The 20,299-nt window shown below is 44.5% G+C and overlaps 2 protein-coding genes across 2 annotated transcripts in view; one reads left to right on the top strand and one right to left on the bottom strand.

The window, feature by feature from the left end:
* Positions 1-20,299, top strand: part of PRR5L (proline rich 5 like) — a 149,439-nt gene that overhangs the window by 32,805 nt on the left and 96,335 nt on the right. The window lies entirely within an intron of this gene.
* On the bottom strand, positions 1,495-10,731 carry COMMD9 (COMM domain containing 9). Its single transcript, XM_077818544.1, has 6 exons — positions 10,654-10,731; positions 9,630-9,755; positions 8,050-8,189; positions 6,092-6,126; positions 3,423-3,526; positions 1,495-2,534 (listed from the first exon to the last, which is right to left on the bottom strand). Exons 1-6 carry the CDS (start codon positions 10,729-10,731, stop codon positions 2,394-2,396), a joined length of 624 nt encoding a protein of 207 aa, XP_077674670.1. The 3' UTR covers positions 1,495-2,393.

Here is a 20,299-nt window from a genome sequence, read left to right on the forward strand (position 1 = left end):
GATCTAGTCATATACAGCATTGGAGTTCGTAGGGTTGGGTTGTTTTGGCCTTGTTTTGAAATGGGATTAGCTTGATTATTGGCTTATTGTGAAAATCGGGGTGCTTATTTACTGTGTGAAAGTTGGCAACTGTGCTCAATTTACTCATATGTATAACTGGGACAATAATTCCCAATGTGCCTGCCTCTGAGATGTGTTTGTGAGGCTTAATTCATTGGTATTTTTAAAGTGATTGGCAATACCTGAATCAGTGCTATCATCACCCTATTAGTGCTAGTGGATAATGCTGTACAACATTTTAGGATAAGGCAGTAAGGGGACATATAGTATTGCCTTGTACTGGTACAGAGCTTGCTAGCATGGTGACATCTCTGATGTGCTTATTGGAAAGCAGAAAACCTATAGAAGCTTAAATTATATAACCTTAATCAAGTTACATCTAGTATGTGACAGCTATTCAATAAGCAAGGCCCAAGTGGCGCTGGTATTAACCTTCTATATAAAAAGAAATCCGCCAACCACCTACCGAAAAGCTGCCCAAAAAGAAGAAAAATGCACAGAGGTTAGTGTAATCACTATACCATTGTAATGAAAGTTTCTAATGCCAGCAAAGGTGCTGCGGATGAAGGCAGTCAGTCATTGGCATGGTGTTCAGAGCCAACCACCATGCAGAGCACAATCTGGCTCTCATGGTAGTGAGAGTGCTTTCGTCTGAATAAGTTCTCTTCGGAAGGAGCTATTGTCCTCAAACGAGAGGACTGAAAAATCAGCGAGACTCCCTCTTATAATAAAGGCCCCAGACTACTTCAGTAACGTGAACGAACATGTTTAAGTGTCCTCATCAGGAACCCAAAAATCTATGCTGAGGGAGCTTACATCTTGAAAGGCAATGTGATCAAGGGGTTGGAAAAGAGACTTCTGAGCCGGGACTTGGGTTCTAGTCCCCGCACTGCTAATGATTCATTAAGACCTTAGGCAAGTCGCTTTACTATTCTATGCCTTAGTTAAGCCACCTGTATATTATTTCCCTGAATTAATTAGGGATTGTAAGGACTAAGACCCTTTTCTACATGCTAAAGAAGTGCAGACTGTCATTAATTAAAGACGGGCCTGAGCTGCGGTGTTCAGATCTAGAGTTTCTATTGGGCACATTATAGAACAAGGAGCCTACATGAAGCGTGGATCTAGATCAACTCAGCTATTCTCTTTCCCCACAAAACAGCGTGAGGGAGTTTGAATGAGATTTTGCCTCAGGCCCACCTTTAATTACATCCATGAGATGGGAGAGGGCAGGAAAGATGAGACTCATTTGATCTGGAGCTTCACTCCAAAAGGAGGAAAGAGACAGCTAGAGGATCAGCTCTGTCTGAGTAAGAAAGGAACAAACCTGAACTCGCGACCCAACCAACACAGAGGGCAGGTGGCACAGCAAGACTGAGGGAACGTGTCTGGAGAGAAGCGAATGTATTCAGAATAAACCTGAAGTCAATCAAGTAACAGTTTATTTTTTTCTTTTATTAAAAAGATTCATTTTACATGAAGATGTAACTTGGCCTTTTGCGGGTACAGACACCAGCTGTGGTACACACAGTTGCTATTGATTCTTTATCATCTAAATTTCTCTTCACACCTTTTTTCGTTCTGCAGGGAAGACAAGGCCTAAGACTATTAAACCCAACATAAGTGAGCAAAACCCAACCCCCTTTTCTTTTCAGCCAGAAGGAGGAAATTACTTGCTACTAAAGATGTTCCAACCCAGTTACTTACAGTGAGCTGCTCAGACTAGTCATTTTGAAAATAGTAATATGGAGTCAATCAGAAGGGAATGCACTGCAGAATAATTGTCCTATTTCAAAACATTATCCTATAATAACAATCTGTAGCCTAGCTATGCCTCATTGAGAGGGAGAGAGAGATACGTACAGCATGCACCTCAGTACACACAGCTTCGAGAGAGAAGCACTCTTGTTGTCTGGTAATGCAGGAAGCCAGCCCATCAGCTAGCCTCAGTCTTTTCGTCCCTAATCTCAGGGCAGGGAAACAGCGTTCGCTCCACTGGCTGCTGCTATTTCCCATTACAACCCTTGCGATTAAGTCAGGCTCTGAGTCCTTAAATCCTTCTCTGAATGGGAGACCAGTTTTTGTTCAACAACATTAGGAAAATACTTTTGGCACCAGAGCAAGTGCACCTTGAAGCATCTGCTTTTGGAAAGCTGTGTTATTACCTCCCCCTTCCCCACCCCGCAACAAAAAAAAAAAATCAAACAATTTTTAAATTTTGATTGGTAGAGAAAGAGAGAGATACCAGTCTGTAAGATATCAGAGCTCTATTTGTAATAGAGGAGAGTTCCTTTCCAGGTACAAATGGCAGGTGAAATTCACATCCCAGGCATTCATTTGTTTGCTACAGCAGAGAGTTGATCTCGGATCCTTCCCAGACCGTCTAACATAGTGTCTAGGGTTTCTTTATTCAGCTCCACAGTCACTGAAGAGATCACAGGGCTATCCCCACACAAGGCAGCATCTTCCTGAATCTGAAGTAGAAATGTGGTTTGCACTCACATGAGACATCCACATATACAACCCCCTCCCCCACAATGTTTCCATTCGAATCAGAATTGATTGGAGATGGACTAAAAATAGCTAACCTACACCACAATTTCCCCTCCTGAAGGACCACAGTGTGCTCCCCAAATTGTGTACATCACCAATGAAATGCAGCTTCCTCTGTGGGAGAAGGCGACAATGAGTAAAGGGGAGGTTCTGACTAAGGATACCAGGGCAAAACCCTCTCTTTACTAGAAATATCAGTGGGCTCTGTGTACACAGAGTACACAGCTACCAGATTTTTCTCTCCCCGCCGAATCTCTCCTCCAGAAGAGACCGCCCATCCCAGCTCACTTTAATGGCTCTTGAAGAATGAGGGGTTGAGTAGACCCTCCTGGGATTTAAACTTTTATGTCCAGGGAGTCTAGCTATTTCCACCCCATCTCAGCTGATCAACATATCAGTGAGTGAGGTCTCTTCAAAGGCTACTGTGAGACAAACACTATCTCCAGAATAATCTACTAAAGAGAGGGTGTGCTAAAGAGTGAATAACTGACTTGGAGGAAGGGCAGATGGCACTTTATGATTTGCTAGGCTAATGCTGTCCCCATATTTCAGAGAACGCATGTTGTCCTCGGGCCCAGCAAGCTGGCTCCTCGTAACAGCAGAGCACCCTCCCATACTGCAAAGAGTCTGTCACGGTTTCCCCTCTAGGCCTCATACATGCGGGTTCCAAGTATACTGCTCTCTTGCATTATTTCTGTTTGTGCCCATCTAGCAGCACGAGTAGCTTGTCACTGAACTCTTCTGTGCTGCCAGAGAGTCAGTCACCTAGACACTATAACCCATGGAGGGTTGGAATCGATTAGCACTACCTTCAACTGTAGCAGGCAGGTGGGGACTGCCATTCTGCCGATGCTGTCCGAGGACGTCTTGATGTCCACTCTCCAGTCCATATCAACCAGCCGAGGCAGGGAGACTGTAGGATTGAAAGTTACATGTTAGTTAAATTAATGACTTGGGCTTGTCCACATGCAGTGATTCCAGCCTTTGCAATGGGAGCCAGCGAACTGTTGCAGATCCCATTTCCATGCCGGAAAATTGCACTGAAACAAACCAAAGGCTTCTAATTTCAACAGAGGCACTTGGCACCTTCTGGTTCCCAATCAGCCCTCTGCTCTGCACTACGCATAAGTGGCTGGCAGCTGGACACCCCTCCCGTGGCAATGAAACAGCACACAAGGTTATCACAGCACCCCACGCAAGGGTGGTAGCATGCAAGACAACCCTAGAAAGAGTGTAAAAGAACTGGGGGAGGGGAGCAATAAGGTTCACTAACTCCCCTCTCCAAAGGCATCCCAGCATCCCTCTTGCCTTATTGAACTGGCTTGCTGCCTGCAGCTTACAACCAGCATTTGAGCGTGCCCTGATTTGAGCCCTACAGTGTGTCTCAAAGATAAATCATGTAGGAATGATCTGAAAACTAAGCAATGTAAAGTATATGATTTCCACCCCCATGCCTGCTAGCAAAGGAACTCCAGTGTGCAGTATATGTGCAAGGGGACATCCACCTCCCTGCGCCTGGCCAATTCATTAAAAGCACTGAGACACTTCCACTTGATGGATGACTAATGGACCTTATTTCTATTGGACTAGAGCTAACGAATTCAACAGCAATTCAATGCAATACTCATGTACATGCTTAAGAGGCCTGGAACACTATAAACCATTCAAGAGAATAAGGCTCTTTGAACTTGGCTGACAGTTCAATCATTTGTATATCTGTATACCACCTTGGAGAGCAAAGGGTTACATCATCTCATCTGACAAGAGTGCCCACAGCCTAGCTGTGTCTTTCAAGGTTATTAAGAGGTCAGAGGCTGTGCAAGCTTAAAAGCATCAATACTAAAGCAAGTCTGCCAAGGCAGCAGGATGATCACATGACTCACTGTGTGTCCAAACTGGAAAAGCTACTGATACATGAAAAGCCTTGGAAAATAACTACAAACTGCATTCCAAAGCAGAGCTGGGCGGGAAACTGTTTTCCCATCCTGCAAAAATATAAATAAATACATAAAATAATTTCCCATTCACCACCTGGAGGAAACCGAGATCTTTCAAGGAAAAGCAAAGAGAGACCCCAAAACAGCCTGGTGGTCAGGGGACTCACCTGCAATGGGAGAGCCAAGTTCAAGCACTGACTCAGCCCAATGTGGAGCCTGCTCTTGCCATCTGTCCCCAGAGCTGAACCCCAGGAAGCATTGCAGCCTTGGGTGGCAAGCGCTTGTCTTTGGAAGCCACGCCCAGTTACAGTCCAGTGTTTGGCAGCATTCACAACACAATGTAAGATGCATCTGTTTAGTCTTGTCTTTTAATTGGCAAGGGAGTCACTACCAGTAGATTTGGAGGCCGAGGAAACTGTCCTAATTTTTATGAGCATGTCAATCGACCATTCAGAATGTTTGTTGTTCCAATCATCATATCTGCCCCTCTGTAATGTGCAGCAGATGCCTTATAAACAGCAAAAGCATAATCCACCATTTCCCAGAAAATAATCTCTCTTTCCAACAGGATATTCCACCATGTTCAGCAGTTAGTACTAGGTTAAAATAACGGCCAGAACCCCTAGAGCAGGGATTCCTGAACGTGGTCCAAGGGCCACCAGCAGTCAGGAGAGCCATTGCTGATAGGCCATGGAGAGTTGGTTGGGCACATGGCGCTAGCTCATCTCATTTCCTAGATCATACTCAATGTGAAGATATGTGCAAAAGCACGGTTAGGACAATATTTAGTGTAAGCAATTGCTGTAATTGCCAGTGATGTTATGCAACCATGGAACAACCTCTCCCCACGATTTGTATTTTATCAAGATGTTTGAAAACCCCTTCCCTAACGATTTTCTTACGGCAGTGTTTTCCCAGAGTGTTCGGGAAAACATTCCACTGCCCCCCACCCCTACCCCATTGGGAGGGGCAAAGAGGGCCCACACTGGCCTCGAGTTGTTCTCTAGAGTGTCAGCTTGCTTTAGAAAGAAAACTCTTTCAAATAAAAGCTTTAAAAAAACAGTGTAGCAAGTGTAATCAATGCAGACATCTGCCTGAGTTTGCAGACAGCTTGAAAAAATGTCTCTGAGGCGTGAACTGTCCAGGCACTTAAAAGGGGACTAATTCAGATGCCAGTGACGATGCTTTAATTGTCCGCATTGTTAACTGTTCACTAAACACCAAAGCATGTGAGAAGGCCGAGGAATTGTGCTATAAAGATCTATGCTAGTGTTTTCTATACCATGTGGGAGTGGGGGGCTAGAGAGCAAGGACAGTTTGGGATGGCACTGAAGATGTATACACTGAAATACATAAGCCCTTGACAATCCATGGGAAGGTTGCAGGGTGGGGACAACATTGGTTTCACTTCCTGAAGGGGGGCTCAGTTTTCAAAGAAGTTTGGCAAACACCATTTTAGTATACCTCAGAGTTTTACATTTCAAGGTCTTGCTAATCATTTTGGAAATATTCATAGCCTTAAAATGCAACCTGCTACTTACTCTGACTTGATTGTGCTTCACTCCTCCAGACGGAGCTGTGAAAGGGAAGAGAGAAAAAAATATATGATCAGGGCTTTAAAAGAGATTACAGCAGCAGTGCAGAACAGGGATGGTGAGTAGTGTGGCTCCTTTCTGAAGGATCAGTCAGAAAAAATGGGTGGAGATATGAGACTAGCCATAGCAGGTGGCAACTTTATTGTACCAACTGGAAGAGTTGATGGGGTGAAGAAACTAGAACAAAGGAGAAGGTTGGCCGTGGTATTCAAGACAAAATTGCTTTACCATCAGAAACTCAGTGCAATTTACTGATGACCTGTACATTTATCTTCAGGCTCCACAGCATAAGCTTTAATCTTTAAATTTTCTCCCTTACCTGTGAGACAGTCTGATAGGTGGTAATAATGGGCCATTGGTTAAGGCACTAGTCTGGGATTTAAGTGACAGAGGTTCAATTCCCTGCTCTACCACATGCTTCCTTGGGCTAGTCACTTAGGCCCGGATCACAAAAGGACGTAGGTGTTGCAATACCTTTTAGGTGTCTAGAAAACCACAGGAACAACACTGCAATCCGCAACACCTGAGTTAGGTGCCATGGGCCCATAAAATGAATGGGGGAGAGAGAGAGAGATGCCTTTGAACTAGATCCACAAAAGCCAGTGCATTAGACGGGGAGCCACCTAAGCCCCACCCCTCTCACAGAGATAGGCACTATATATGGGCTGCAGGGAGGCACCTATCTTTGCTAGTGATCTGCAACCAGGAACCCCTCTGCTGGAATCATATGACTTAAGTGCCTAAGTCATTTCTTGTGAAAATGAGTTAGGTGCTTGCCTCTGTCCACATAAAACAGCTGGAGGAGGATGGAAAGGTGGTACTACCCCCCCTTATAACTTATCCCAGGTGAGTGCTCTCACCAGAATCATGTGGGAGACCCAGGTTCAATTCCACCCCTCTGCTTGAAGGACACAAAGGATTTTAACAAAGGTCTCCCACCTCTCAGGAGAATGCTCTAACCACTGAGCTATAGGATATTCTAACACAGGGCTCCCTCAGTCTCTCCTGTTGAAGCTGTTCCACTGTGTATAAATAGAAGTGACTGGAGCAGGGGAACTAGAATCTGGATCTCCCACCCAGAACTACAGAGTCACGCATTCTCTCTCTCGCCAACCCAATGACTCAGAGCTTGAGAAAATCCCGTAGATCAGTAGTTAAGAGTGCACGGATTGCTCTGGGGCTTAGATGGAAGTCTGGATGCCTAGAAGGAAGCAGCAGTGCATGTGCTCAGAGGCACAAACTCAGGCCCTGACGGAAGTGTTACCCTGAAAATTTAGGCTGAGTTTACACATGTGAATTTAGATGCCTACATGATTTGGCGAGAGTTTTGTGGATCACAGTGAAGCCTGAAACTGGAGTTTAGGCACCTTAATACCTTTGTGGATCTGGGTCTTTATTTGTCTCAGTCTCAGTTCCCTCTGTAACACCGGGAAAGTAGTACTTGCTCTCAGGGGTGTTGTGAGGATAAATACATTAAAGATTGAGGTGCTCAGATACCATGGTAATGGAGGCTAGATAACTACCATCGACAGACTGAGGGCTTGTCCCCTACCGCCATGTTTCTCAATCTTTTTGATACCAGGGACTGGCTTGCAGCCTTCCTAAATTTTGTCATGGAGATCTCAGGGACCTGTTGTTGAAAAAATCCTGCCTTACCCCTTCCTAAACTCTTATGGAAAACCTTAGCACGCATTCCAGGGTATAATCTACCATTCTATTGCAGGAAGTACCGTATTACATTACATCCCTCCCCCGCCCCATGGTGCTCAATGACTGTGGCAAAGGCTCACACCATTACCCCTTAGAATGCTGAGGTGTTCCAGACTGCCAGCCATGTGAATACTTGGTATGTCTAACACCCTCTTGCTTTACATCCAAATGAAAATCAAATGGCAAGCACTTACACATTTTCCAAAATTATCTTGGTCAGGAGGTTTTTTAGACTCTGGTGGAAGTTCTGTGGGAAAAGAGAGAGAATTTCTTCCGCAGATGACAGGCCCCGATACACAACGTGCCTGGTGAGGTTGTGCAAACAGCAGACCAGCTGCAGGAAAGGAACAGATAATGGAAAAGAAGCTGAAGTGATGAAGGGTACCACATACTGCACGGGGAATGACTTAATGACTTCAGATGGGGTGCAGGGCAGTGTACGTTCATAGGCCAAGCTCCAGCAATCAGATGCACACTGGCAGGCTCTCATGAAGCCAACTGCAAAATCAGTCATATAATTTCATTTTATGTAAGGAATGACAGCCCTTGATACGTGCTGCTCACAATCCACTGTACTCCAACCTGCACTCTCCAGACACAGACAACTCCAGCTTCCTGTTCAAGATTCTGGGCCATGTCATCCAACTAAGTACTAAGCCCTTTACTAAATACTATAATTATAACTACTGCCCCAGGGCTTTCAAAAACAGCCAGGGCCCCATCTTCCGTGGCGCTGAGCCTCTGGAGAGCCCTCTGACTTCAATATAAGAAAGTGACGTCCTAATTGCTCATATTACTACTTTACAGAAGAAATTACATTTAAGGATGAACTGGACACATGAAGTTACAGAAACTGGAAGCAGAATATGCTTATTGGGTTACCTTACCCATCCCACTGCTGATGAAGGTTTGCGTCCTATAGTATGTTCCTACCTATATTTTGTACTGGTTGTTCAGCCTTGGGAAAACGGAAAATCAATGGGACTTGAACTCCGAAGTCACTTAAGCAATTTTGAATATTTTAACCCTAGATCTTGAAAAAACATAAGCTGGTTAGCATGATTTAGGCCCAAATCTTGCATGGTATTCTATAGGACACAGGTGTCTGTGCCAGCTGATCCTGATGTAGGACTGGGGTTTTAGCCATGGGCAGCAACTCAGTTTGAACAGAGCAAGTTTTAAAGCCATATTTTCACTCAACTCGTAGAATGAAACACAATGTATTAAAAACCTTGGCTAGGTAAATGGAGGAGGGAAAAAAACCTGTTTGGATTGTACCCAGTGCTTTCTTAACTTACTGCATGAAATAATTCAGAGTGGCTTTTAAAAGCATTTAATGTTTGTTCATACGCTGCTACAATTGCTTCATTATATTTAAGCACTTTAGATCTTTAAGGGGCTTTGCTAACATTGACCCAATTCATGACCCCTGCTGTAAGGTAGATGAATATATATTGAATTTGTATCCATTTTGACTGAGCAGAATTTCTCATTTTGTGCTCAAGTATCTGTGAGGACGTCCTGTCCTCACAGGCCAACACAGAGACCCAGTGGAGTTCTGAGCCAGCCTGACTGCAGCACTGAGGACTTTGTACTGCCTCATTAGCCATCACAGTGAAAGCAGATTATTAACTAACTGCTTTTAGTTTCAAAATCTGCTTCTCACCAGTGTTTGGCTGCTTGTGAAGAGAGGAGCCAGAGGGAAAAGCACCTGTTACATGCAGGCCCTGTCAATAAGACTATTGTCATTGCTGAAGTGTCATTGCCCTCTTACTTGAGCTGCTTCTTCTGATGTCACAGACAGATTGGAACAGGTGCTGTCAATCAATTTGCTTGAGCCTCTTGTTGAGCTAGAAAAGCACTCTTGGCATAGTTGTCTAACTACGTCCTTTGAGGAAGCCTGGAAAATAATGAGCGCAGGGTTCAGAAACCATTGTTTATATGCAGAGAAACCAGTGAGTACTTCTATAGTGTTTTACAACTGCAAAGCACTGAACTAATAACTACTTACGCTTCAAAACTTTCCTGTGCAACAGGTTGGCATTATACTAATTTTGCAGACAGAGAAGTGATTTGCCTGAGGCCACATAGGGAGTTGGTGGCAGGAGCAGAATTGGAATTTAGGAGCACCAGGCTCCGAATCCTGTGTTCAGATCATACTGTGTTGCTGAATTATTTATGTGTGTTTTCAAAAATGGAATCCCCCCCCCTTTTTTTTTAATCCTTAAAAGAGCGACAAATTAAATCAGTCCTACAAATCCTGTTACAATGCTACCTGACCACACCAATCAGGAAAAAAATACTGCTTGAAAGGATGGGGGCAGGGGTGTCATTTATTAATACAGAAGCTTTCATTTTTCATTCTTCTGGTTCTGTCCTTAAGAGGCGACAGGGCTTGTAGAGCTCATTTATGTGCATGGAATTGATCCACCATGGGGAGACAGCATTTTTTGAATGCGTCACCAATTTAAAACCTCCTCTCCCTTGTCTCCAAAGTTTGCATAAATGACTACATACAGTTCATCTCTATAAGCAGCAGCTTCCAAAGTGTTGAGCCCAGAAGAGAAGAGAAACACCATTTAAGGCTCAAATACTTTTCATTCTCTCTTTTTATTAGTCACATTTAGCTGGCATATTTCTTCCTAAACTGCTTTACAAGCTCTATCCAGGGATCAGTGAAATGCAGCCACCTCTTGGGCAGAATTCAGCAGTTGTTTAACAGTACAGGGATTTTAAAAAGCAAACATCATCATGCTAACTTAGTACATTTGTGTCTTCTTTTTTTTTTTTTTTTTTACCTTCAATAAGATCTGCAGAGCTCCAAACTGCTCTTCTCTCACTGCAGCCATCTTTACTCTACCATGTGACTCTATCATGTGGCTGCAGACACTAGAAATCGCAAGAGGTCAGTTTAAGTCATATGACTAGAGCTTCAGTTGCCTGGCATTCTGGAAGTTGTAGTTGTAGCTGCAGCCTGATGGAGAATAAAAATATTGGTGATTATTTTCATCTGAAGCCATTTAAAAATGTAATGGCTCAGACAGATAGTTCCTGGCATGGTTTTTTAACAGTATATTGCTGAAGCATGATACTGCAAACACTTAGGCATACGGGTAGCTTTAATTACATGAATAATTCCTAGTGAAGTCACTGGGACTGCTCACATGAGTAAAATTACTCATGTGAGTGTTTGCAGAACGGACGCCTCGCTTTGTAAAGGGGCACTGTCCATTTAAATTTGGCTCAAGGTTTGGCTGTTGTAGAAACAAGCTATTGTGAAGCCCAACACCAACAAAAATATTTCCACAAATGTAAAAACAAAAGCCAAAACCTCCAACAAAAGCAATTGTTTAAGTAAATAAACATTCCCCTGCTGAATTTCACACCCAAATTTTACAGCACTAAAGGCTGAAAAATGAAACTTATTCTAAATTACCAAAACTCAGAGGATTCATTGATTCTCATTGTCCATTTTGCACAGAGACTGTTTTCTGCTTCCGTTTCCCTGGCAGATCCCATACCTTTCTCTAAAACTATGCTACTCTATGTGATCGCAAATGTCCCTGAGCTAAAGCTCTGTATAGGAGTTTGTACTTGCTCTGTGTCCTTCATTCAAGAATCTCAAAGTTGTATAGAAACGTTAACTTTATGTACGCACTGTAGCACCCCTGTGAGGTACGTGAGGTGCACTGTACCTTAGTGTTGTTTTTATTATTGTAGCCAATTTACAGTTGAGTAATCCTACTTAGATTGTAAGCACTATCTTTTTGTTCTGTGTTCGCACAGCACCTAGCACAATGGGGTCCGGGTCCATTACTAGGCTCCTAGGCACTATGATAATATACATAATAATTAAATAATACTAATATTAATAAATATAGGGGCAGGGAAAGGTTAAATGATTTGCTCCTGGTCACATGGTGAGCTAGTGGCCCTGTTGGGAATGGACTGATGCACTGGGGGCTAGGAACACTTGTGCACAGGGGCTCGGGAAGGATTCAGAAGTTTTCCCACAATATGCCATGAACTAATTCCTAAAGCGGTTAAATTTAGTGGGGCGCTAAGGCCCCTGGAATATGTCCCTCAAAAATCCTAGTGCCGAGCCTGTATAATCGCAGCTACACGGGTATGAGTTGTGTGCAACTCTGCAGTGCGACTGCTTGGAGGCGGGGTCGGCAAGCACGGCTCTGCATGCATGTGAGCCACCAGTTGGGTACACTCCGCAATGCAGACATACCCTAAGACCTAATAGTCCTGACTTCAAGTCCTCTGATCTAATCGCTAGCCTACACTCCCTCCCAAAGCTCCATGTATCTTCTCTATATGGGTGTTTTCCACTGAATGCATCCGATGAAGTGAGCTGTAGCTCACGAAAGCTCATGCTCAAATAAATTTGTTAGTCTCTAAGGTGCCACAAGTACTCCTTTTCTTTTTGCGAATACAGACTAACACGGCTGCTACTCAGAAACTTCTCTATGGTGGATGCATAGCCTGGAGAAAGATGATCTCAGGGTTTGATCCTGGGAGGTGCTGAGTGCCCATTATCTTCAGCTGCTGGAAGCTGAAGCCATAGGGTTTACTACTGTATTACTGCAATGGTATGGAACTTTATTCTAGGATACTGTTATATTTTCCCCTGAGAAGGGAAATTTAAATAAATCCTCTTTCAGTGAAAGAAACAGTCTCCTTTTGTCCTGTGTAATTCACAGCACAGCAAGTACTTTGCATTTTGCACAATCCAAGGACCTTCCCCAACCACACCACTGGCATCTCAATTTTCATTTGCATTGCTCCTCTGCAAATGAAAGAATAAATTGAAGAAGTGTAAATGTGCAAGTGTTATTTGCAGCATGATTGACAGCGCTTGGCGAGGGGAAAGGGCTTCTGCTTGCAGAGGAACTGATTTCACTTTCACATGCTGGGAAGCCTTCAAGGGCAGAAGAATCTGAAGGGAGAGGAGTTTATTTTCTATCATTTTTCATGAGCAACTGGAAATGAGACTCTGGGGGGAGCTATTTCAGGGTATGAGTTACCAGCTGCGGCCTCTTGAAATTAATGAATATGATCGATCAGCTTAGAGAGGAACAATATGTTTGTGCTGCTGTTACCATTAAGTTAACCTATTATAGGTAGTATATTATGTAAAGCTGCCTTACAGATCCATTCCAATGGAGGCACTCTCTCTGGAGTACTGACATGCTATTGTGTAGGATGGAATAGGAGACAGACGTGACCTGATTGTTCAGCCAGGTAGTCCCATTACACAGCCCAGTTCATAGATCTACCCTGATCAGCCAGGGAACACAAGCTGTGATCAGATTATGGGAACTGCCACATCAGCTGTCCTTCCCCAAGGTGATATACTTGAGCTATTCTGGGAAAAAGTCTGGCCCTATGGTTGCCAGGTGCTTGTTTTTGTTTTTTTTACCAGAACGCTGATCGGGCCATTAAAAGTCCGGTTGACGCTGGGCTGACAGGCACTCTACCTGGCTCCCAGAAGTGGCGACATGTCCCTCAGCTCCTAAGCGGAGGGATGGCCATGGAGGGCTCTGTGTGCTGTCCTCGCCTGGCTTTGAGCACCGGCTCCGTAGCTCCCATTGGTCGCGAGGGCGGCACCTGTGGGCGGAGGCAGTGTGCAGAGCCACCTGGATGCACCTCTGCCTAGGAGCAGAGGGACATGTCGCGGCTTGCGGGGAGCTGCCCGAGGTGAGTGCTGCCCGCAGCCCAAAACCCTGACCCACTTGTCTAAGGAGTTAATTACACAAAGTGACCTGCCAGTCGAACAAACAGGAAGAGAGGTGGACAGATGGAAAGGAGGGGTTTAGATGACTATCCTGGGCATCAAGGAGTCTGTGGCAAGAGAGAACATTTACCTGTGAGTCACATATTCGGAACAAAGATATTGCCTGCCAGTAAACACAGCTGGAATTGTATTGCATTCATGCTCCAACTGCTACTATGCACGCGCCTCCTACTGTCATAATTTCCTCACTGTGGGGGCCTTCTAATGATGGGGGAACATTGACATGTTTGATTTAATATAAAAATTGAATTAGTGGATAGCTCAGAAGTGGTCAAAAGCAGATAACGGTAAATTAGCTCAGTAAATATGCTGTATGTGGGGTAGGTGGCCTTTTTTTATTTGTAGTTTTTCCCTTCTCTTTCTTGGCAGCCTCAAGGAACAAGAGCCAGAACCAGATTTTCCCGTGTAACGGTTGGGGCAGAACCATGTTTAAACCATTGTGTCTCATCATTTTGCAGAAGGATGGTTCCAGTGATTGGGATGCTAGCCTGGGACTTGGGAGACTGGGAGCAGGGATTTCCTCTCTTCCACTGACTTCCTCTGTGATCTTGGGCAAGTCCCTTAGCTTTTCTGAGCCTCAGTTCCCCATCTGTGCAATGTGGATGACAGAACTTCTCTACCTCTCGGGGGGATTGTGAGGCTAAATTCATGAATGAATATGAGTCTCTCTGATACTATGGTAATAGGCTTTAAATAGATTCCGTAAGCTGGTGCTTCCTGAATTCAGGACCTCCCCAGAGAGTGCAGAACTTCTGAGTTGCTTGTTCCCTTGTGTCCCCTACATGGTGAATCCCCCATGCTGCAATGAACTCCGTTTGAGCTCTCCATTGACATCAGTGGGGTTTCCTGTGGGCACAGAGGTCCACTGACAAGTTCATTGGTCAGGGCCTAGATAAGTGTAGGCAGAGGCATGGGGTAGCAACTATTAAATTTCATGGTGGAGTTTTCTGGTGAGAACTGGAAGGTTGTTCTTCATTAGGCCTTCCACTTAACTCTCACAGCAGGTACAGTTAGATACTGCCTAATATCTTATCAGGCTGGGCCACATTTCATATGTGAGCATAATGATTGTGCCCCCATGGACCCCAGTGAAGTAAAAAAATCCTAGTTATTAGTGCAATATGGGCAAGGGCATGTGCAAGCTAACATCCATATGGGATTACTCTGCTCTCATGGTTTATATATCATATTCTCAGCTGGACCATGAAGGAATTAAGCCTTTCCATTGAGTGGAGGGGAACAACTCAACGTGTAGGGAAGACTGCCTCTTGCAAAGGAAAAAAACAGATTTGTGCCCCTTTTTGCTTCTTCATAATGGACGAAAAAGGCCTGAAAGCCTGTTGTAAAAAAACCAACAAACCAAAACCAAACGACCCCTCCAAGAAACAAAAAACCTAAACAAACCAACCTTTCAATCCTTCTTTATTCATCATAAAGAAGCAAAAACAAAGGACGAAATCTAGTTTTTAAAAATTTTGGGCCAGCCACCTTTAACTTTTGTCAGGTTCTAGAGAGAAGCCCATAGCTGTGGCTTGTTTTGGAAGATGCAGCTGACAGCTGGGCCTCAGTAACAGAAACTCATAAGACATTAAGGGTTTGGTTGGGAGACTCCAGGGAATGAGTTAAGCTCCTGTGTACTATGTTTGGGAGCAGTGGTCCCTTCTTTACATACTTCTTGCTTGAAGGCAGGCCTGTGCTATTGAGCTACATCCTGCTTGTGTGGTTAATTTCTCTGTTGCTTTGGAAAAATGACCCCTGAAGAACTGATTTTGGTCTTAAAGAGAAAGAGACATCTTTGTTTAAGCTGCTTTCATATTGCTTGCTTCTTTTAAAGGGTGAGCATTTTGTTAGCAATAAATGGTGTGACAGGCGGGCAGAACTGTAGAAAAGACATGTTTATTGGTGGCCAACTTATATTGCTGAGTGTCCATTCCAGGTGTCATGCCAAAATGGATCCATCTTGAAACCTAGCCATCTTTCTCTAGTCCCACTTATGTTTCAATACTGGGCAGCCCCTCTTACAAACCCATTTTGAAAATACAGTCTAGTGTGGGCAAGGGCATGCCTGCCTTGGGGAAGAGATTTTTGGTACACTCTGCGTAGGCCAAAGACAACAGTAAAGGGAGGATAAATTTCAGCTTCTCTGTGTCCTGGCCCTGACTCAGTTGGCTCTGGTTAAGTTTGGCTTTTGACAAAACCTGATTTCTCTGTTTGTTCCACGTAAGCGGCCACATGGGCAGTCATCCAGCCTCTCCAGAGACTACAACAGCCCTCTGTGACTGTTGTGACTACGGACATAGAGTCCTAGCAGCCCAGGGAGGGAGCACACATAAGGAGTGCAAGACCAAGATATAAGCAGCTTTAAGACAGTTAACATCTAGAGAAGCGTCTCCGTTCAACTTTAAATATTATCAAAAACTACCTCAGCTATGCCCTAGACCAGAGGTGGGCAAACTATGGCCTGCGGGCCACATCTGGCCCGCAGAACCATCCTGCCGAGCCCTTGAGCTCCCGGCCAGGGAGGCTAGCCCCCGGCCCCTCCCCCACAGTGACGCCATCGTATGGGCAGCCCAGCTTGCGCCCGACCACCTCCCAGGCTTTCCAATAAGCCAGTCCTGCTGCTCTGAGCGGCCTGGTAAGGGGGTGGGGGGGAGGTGGTTGGATAAGGGGCAGAGGTCCCGGGGGGCAGTCAGGGGATAGAGAGCAGTTGGATGGGGTGGAGGTTCTGGGAGGGGGCGGTAAGGGGATGGGGAGCAGGGGGGGCGTTGGATAGGGGTTGGGGTCCCAGGGGGTAGATAGGGGTTGGGACAGTCAGGGGACGGGAACAGCAGGGGTTGGATAGGCGTGGGAGTCTCGGGGGGCCTGTCGGGGGTGGGGGTGTGGATAGGGGATGGGCAGTCCAGGGACGGAGGGGTGGGGTGGTGGTGGTTGGATAAGGGGTGGGGTCCCGGGAGGGCGGTTAGGGGCAGGAGGTCCTGGGACGGGGCGGCGAGGAGACAAGGAGAAGGGGGGTTTGGATGGGTCGGGGGTTCTGACGGGGGCAATCAGTGGGCGGGAAGTGGGAGGGGGCGGATGGGGGCAGGGGCCAGGCTGTTTGGGGAGGCACAGCCTTCCCCACGCAGCCCTCCATATGATTTCGCAACCCCGATGTGGCCCTCGGGCCAAAAAGTTTGCCCACCCCTGCCCTAGACAGATAGGAAAGACAGTAGCCAGGGCCCTGGCACCTGACTAACAAAAGCTACTGCTAGAACTGTGTATGTTCTCATTGATCTCACCAGTCATGAGAATGTACATATCTAGAAGCAAATATAGGTTTACGGCATTCAAAGAACAGAAGCAAAACATTGTTTGCAAAATGGACAGAGAGGAAAATGACTAAAGGAAGAAACAGGATGTCAAAATTGCTTATTAGTGTATGTGAGTCTTTTCTAGGATTTCGAAAGACTTTGACTTGAACAGCAAATGTAGCTGGTTTATTTAAAAGTTTATTACAGATAATAATTATAAGTTTTGGGAAACCAAAATAGCAATCTCAACAAGTCCATGTATAGGGTCCTAAATAGTCTCTAGGTCACAAGTCTGAATGCTCTCTGCCTGCTTCTTAGTTGCACTCAAGCATATTAAACATAGGCTAGTATGCAATATAAAGATGCACCCCAGCCCTCAATTCTGCAATGATGGCAGATATTAGTGGTTCTGTGAATGGACCCAGCAGTCCACCTGCGCAGAGATCATTGCAGGATTGGGGCTCTAGTGTGTAATTTATCTTGCATTCAAACACATACCTTTCTCCAGTGCTTTCAATTGATAGTGATATTTTTAAGTTAACAGTGCTGTTGAAAACGCAGCACAAGTGAATAGCTTAAATATCAAATGATATTCTTCTTTATTTGTATTGCTGTTGTGCCGAGAAGCCCCAATCACAGACCAGGGCTCCGTGGTGCTAGGCGCTGTACAAACACAGAACAAAAAGACAGCTCCTACCCTAAAGAGCTTCCAGCCTACACACTTTTTAACTGAAGATAAAATTCACCAGAAAAGGTAACAATTAGGGTTTTTGCTATTATCCCCTAATATGCAAGTAAGAAAACCAGTCAAGCCTGTAAGATGGGTTTACAAAAAATGATTGTTTGTTAATCACTGGCAGTCACTGGGCCAGATCCTCAGCTGGTATAAACTGGCACAGTCTGTCAATGAAGCGCTGCTGATGTTCACAAGATGACAGTGTGGTGCAGTGTGTTTGGTGCTGTACAAATGAAGAGATGGTTCCTGCCCTGAGGAGGTTATCATCAAAAACCTGATCTTTCTTTGATTCAGGAGCTCCAGCATTGGGCTTTTCTGTTAGTGCAATAGCTAGAGCACCAGACTGCGAGTCACCTGAGTTGGGTTCTATCCCCAGCCCGACCATAGACTGGCTGTGTGATGTAAGGCACAAATTTTCTGCTTCAGGTTCCTCATATGTAACTGCTTCTGCTTATTCACCTTTGTGCAGCACTGTACAATCTACAGCTGGAAAGCCCAATACAAGTGCTAAGTATTATTGCTGTTTATTATTAAATGAACCATGAAGAATGTAAAAATATTGAAAAGCAATACAAATAAGACTACTTGACAGTTGCCTTTGAATGTGTATTGATTTTAAGATCCTTGTGGGCATGAAAACAAGGCTTTTGCATTTAGCACCTTGACACAGAATTTTTGTTATTGTAATGCAGACTCATCGATTGGTGTTGAATGATTCAGGAAAGCTTCCCTATTGATTACTGTTGCTGACAGATAATTCTTGCCTTGAGGACTTGTCTACATGAGACTTCACCCCCTCAAAAAAAAAAAAAAAATTCCCACGGTTGTTGCTTTTGGTACAACTACACTGATTATTGCCATGGTGGGAGTGCTAGTGTAGACATGTCGCTAGCATTTTAAACACTGTGGACCTGATTTTCCATTGCCCTGTACCTTGGGTGGTCATTTACACAGTGCAGAATGAGTGAAAAATGCTACTGAGTCTGAAAGGTAGAATTTTGTTCCTACTTTGCACTGGTGTAAATAACTAAACGAGATGCAGGGCAATGGAGAATTGGGCTCTGTATTGACTATACCAGCTTTGATTTAGAGTTTGGGCCCCATCTCTAGTCATTAAATATATCTCATCCTAACAACCTTTCTACTCTTCTTGTTGAGTACACAGAGAAAGGCCCGGACTGTAGTTTTGTTTAGTTTCACACCCTGGTTTGTCCTCTTCATCCTTACAAAATCTTCTGTCATCTTTAAAATGGCTAAGTTTTCCCTCTTGCTCTGGCCTCTCAGCTGAAGCACCTGGTGCCTTTTAAGTTTCACTTGCTGACATTTGAGGCTCTCGTGATGGGAGTGCTAATGTCTCTGAGGACACCATCTGTCAAGGCTGATTCCTCACTTCGGCACTTCGAGTGCAGAAGGTGGGGTCCCACAAGGATTTGAAAAAATTAATACTTGCCATGCCAGGCTTGTATTAAACACCCAAGGTTACAGCTTTTCTCTGACCTTGGCTTGGTAAACACTGCCACCACCCAAATCCAAAACCCCTCTTTTGGAAGGGACACTTGGGAAAATCCAGGCAGGCACACTTGGGAATTCCTTCCTGTGGGGTACCCTCATGCCTTTTCACCCTCCCTCTGGGGAAGAGCTGAGAAAGAAAACAAAGGAAACTAGCTGTTGCCACCATCTAATTAAACAACATGTGCACAAACCTCTTAGGACACCAAAAACCCAATCCTGTCCTTAAAAAAGTTAAATGTTATTAAAAACAAAAGAAAGAAAATACATCTGGAACTTAGGCTTTTGCTAGATTTTAAAAGAGCAATTCCAAAAATGAAGGACCCAAAATAGCTTTCTTGGGGGTTCAGCTTAAAGGTTCCAAGCAAACAATAGCACCTGGGGTTAGCACAGAGGAGTTCACTAGCCCTAAGAAATAAACAGAAATAAACCTAATCGCATCTTTCTAAACATTCCTGATCTACTTACACATTTGGGAGTTCCAAATAAGTAGTTCTAGTTGTGATCTGATGATCTATGATCATACCTGGCTTAAAGCTTCTCATAGCATAACTGCTCCCTGTTCCCCTCTTTCCCGGAGAACAACAACAGAGACAAAGGGGAAGTTTTTTCCCATTTTAAAAAGTTCTAGCCTTCCCGTTGGCTCTTTCAGTCAGGTGCCAACTCCCTTTCCTTCACCTGGGGAACTTTTTTAACCCTTTACAGGTAAAGCAAGCAGAGAACAGCCACCAAGAGGGACTTTATAGCTAACTGGCTGGCTAGGTGTCCTACCTCCCCCTCTTCATTTATCACACCATTACTGACAGATGTGACCTGTAAGATACCAGCAGTGCTCCCAGATCCAATACATGTCCATGTTCTATATAATACTTCAGATATTTATTTCTATTATAATTGGAAGTGATCATCTTAATGTCAGCATGAAGAGGACACTCAAAGTTAATGGCTTGAATAATGCAATGTCCCTTCCCCCAACATGTTGAACTCTCTTAAATGACCCCTTAAAATTTGATTGACAGGTCAGGCCACTCCCAACTGGATGATGAATATGACTAAATTGCAAGGTGTCCCAGAGAAACAGGCTACTATATTTCAGCAGGACGTGTCAG

Source organism: Eretmochelys imbricata, chromosome 6 (genome assembly GCF_965152235.1).
Source record: "Eretmochelys imbricata isolate rEreImb1 chromosome 6, rEreImb1.hap1, whole genome shotgun sequence".
Classification (NCBI taxonomy): domain Eukaryota; kingdom Metazoa; phylum Chordata; order Testudines; family Cheloniidae; genus Eretmochelys; species Eretmochelys imbricata.

Excerpts from the sequence above, each read along its gene's own strand:
- COMMD9 (XM_077818544.1), bottom strand. The coding sequence starts at position 10,731 with ATGATAGAGTCACATGGTAGAGTAAAGATGGCTGCAGTGAGAGAAGAG. Across the intron at positions 9,756-10,653 it reads CTCTGCAGATCTTATTGAAG|GCTTCCTCAAAGGACGTAGT; the intron begins GTAAAAAAAAAA and ends ATTATTTTCCAG. Across the intron at positions 2,535-3,422 it reads CCTGCCTGCTACAGTTGAAG|ATTCAGGAAGATGCTGCCTT; the intron begins GTAGTGCTAATC and ends TTTCTACTTCAG.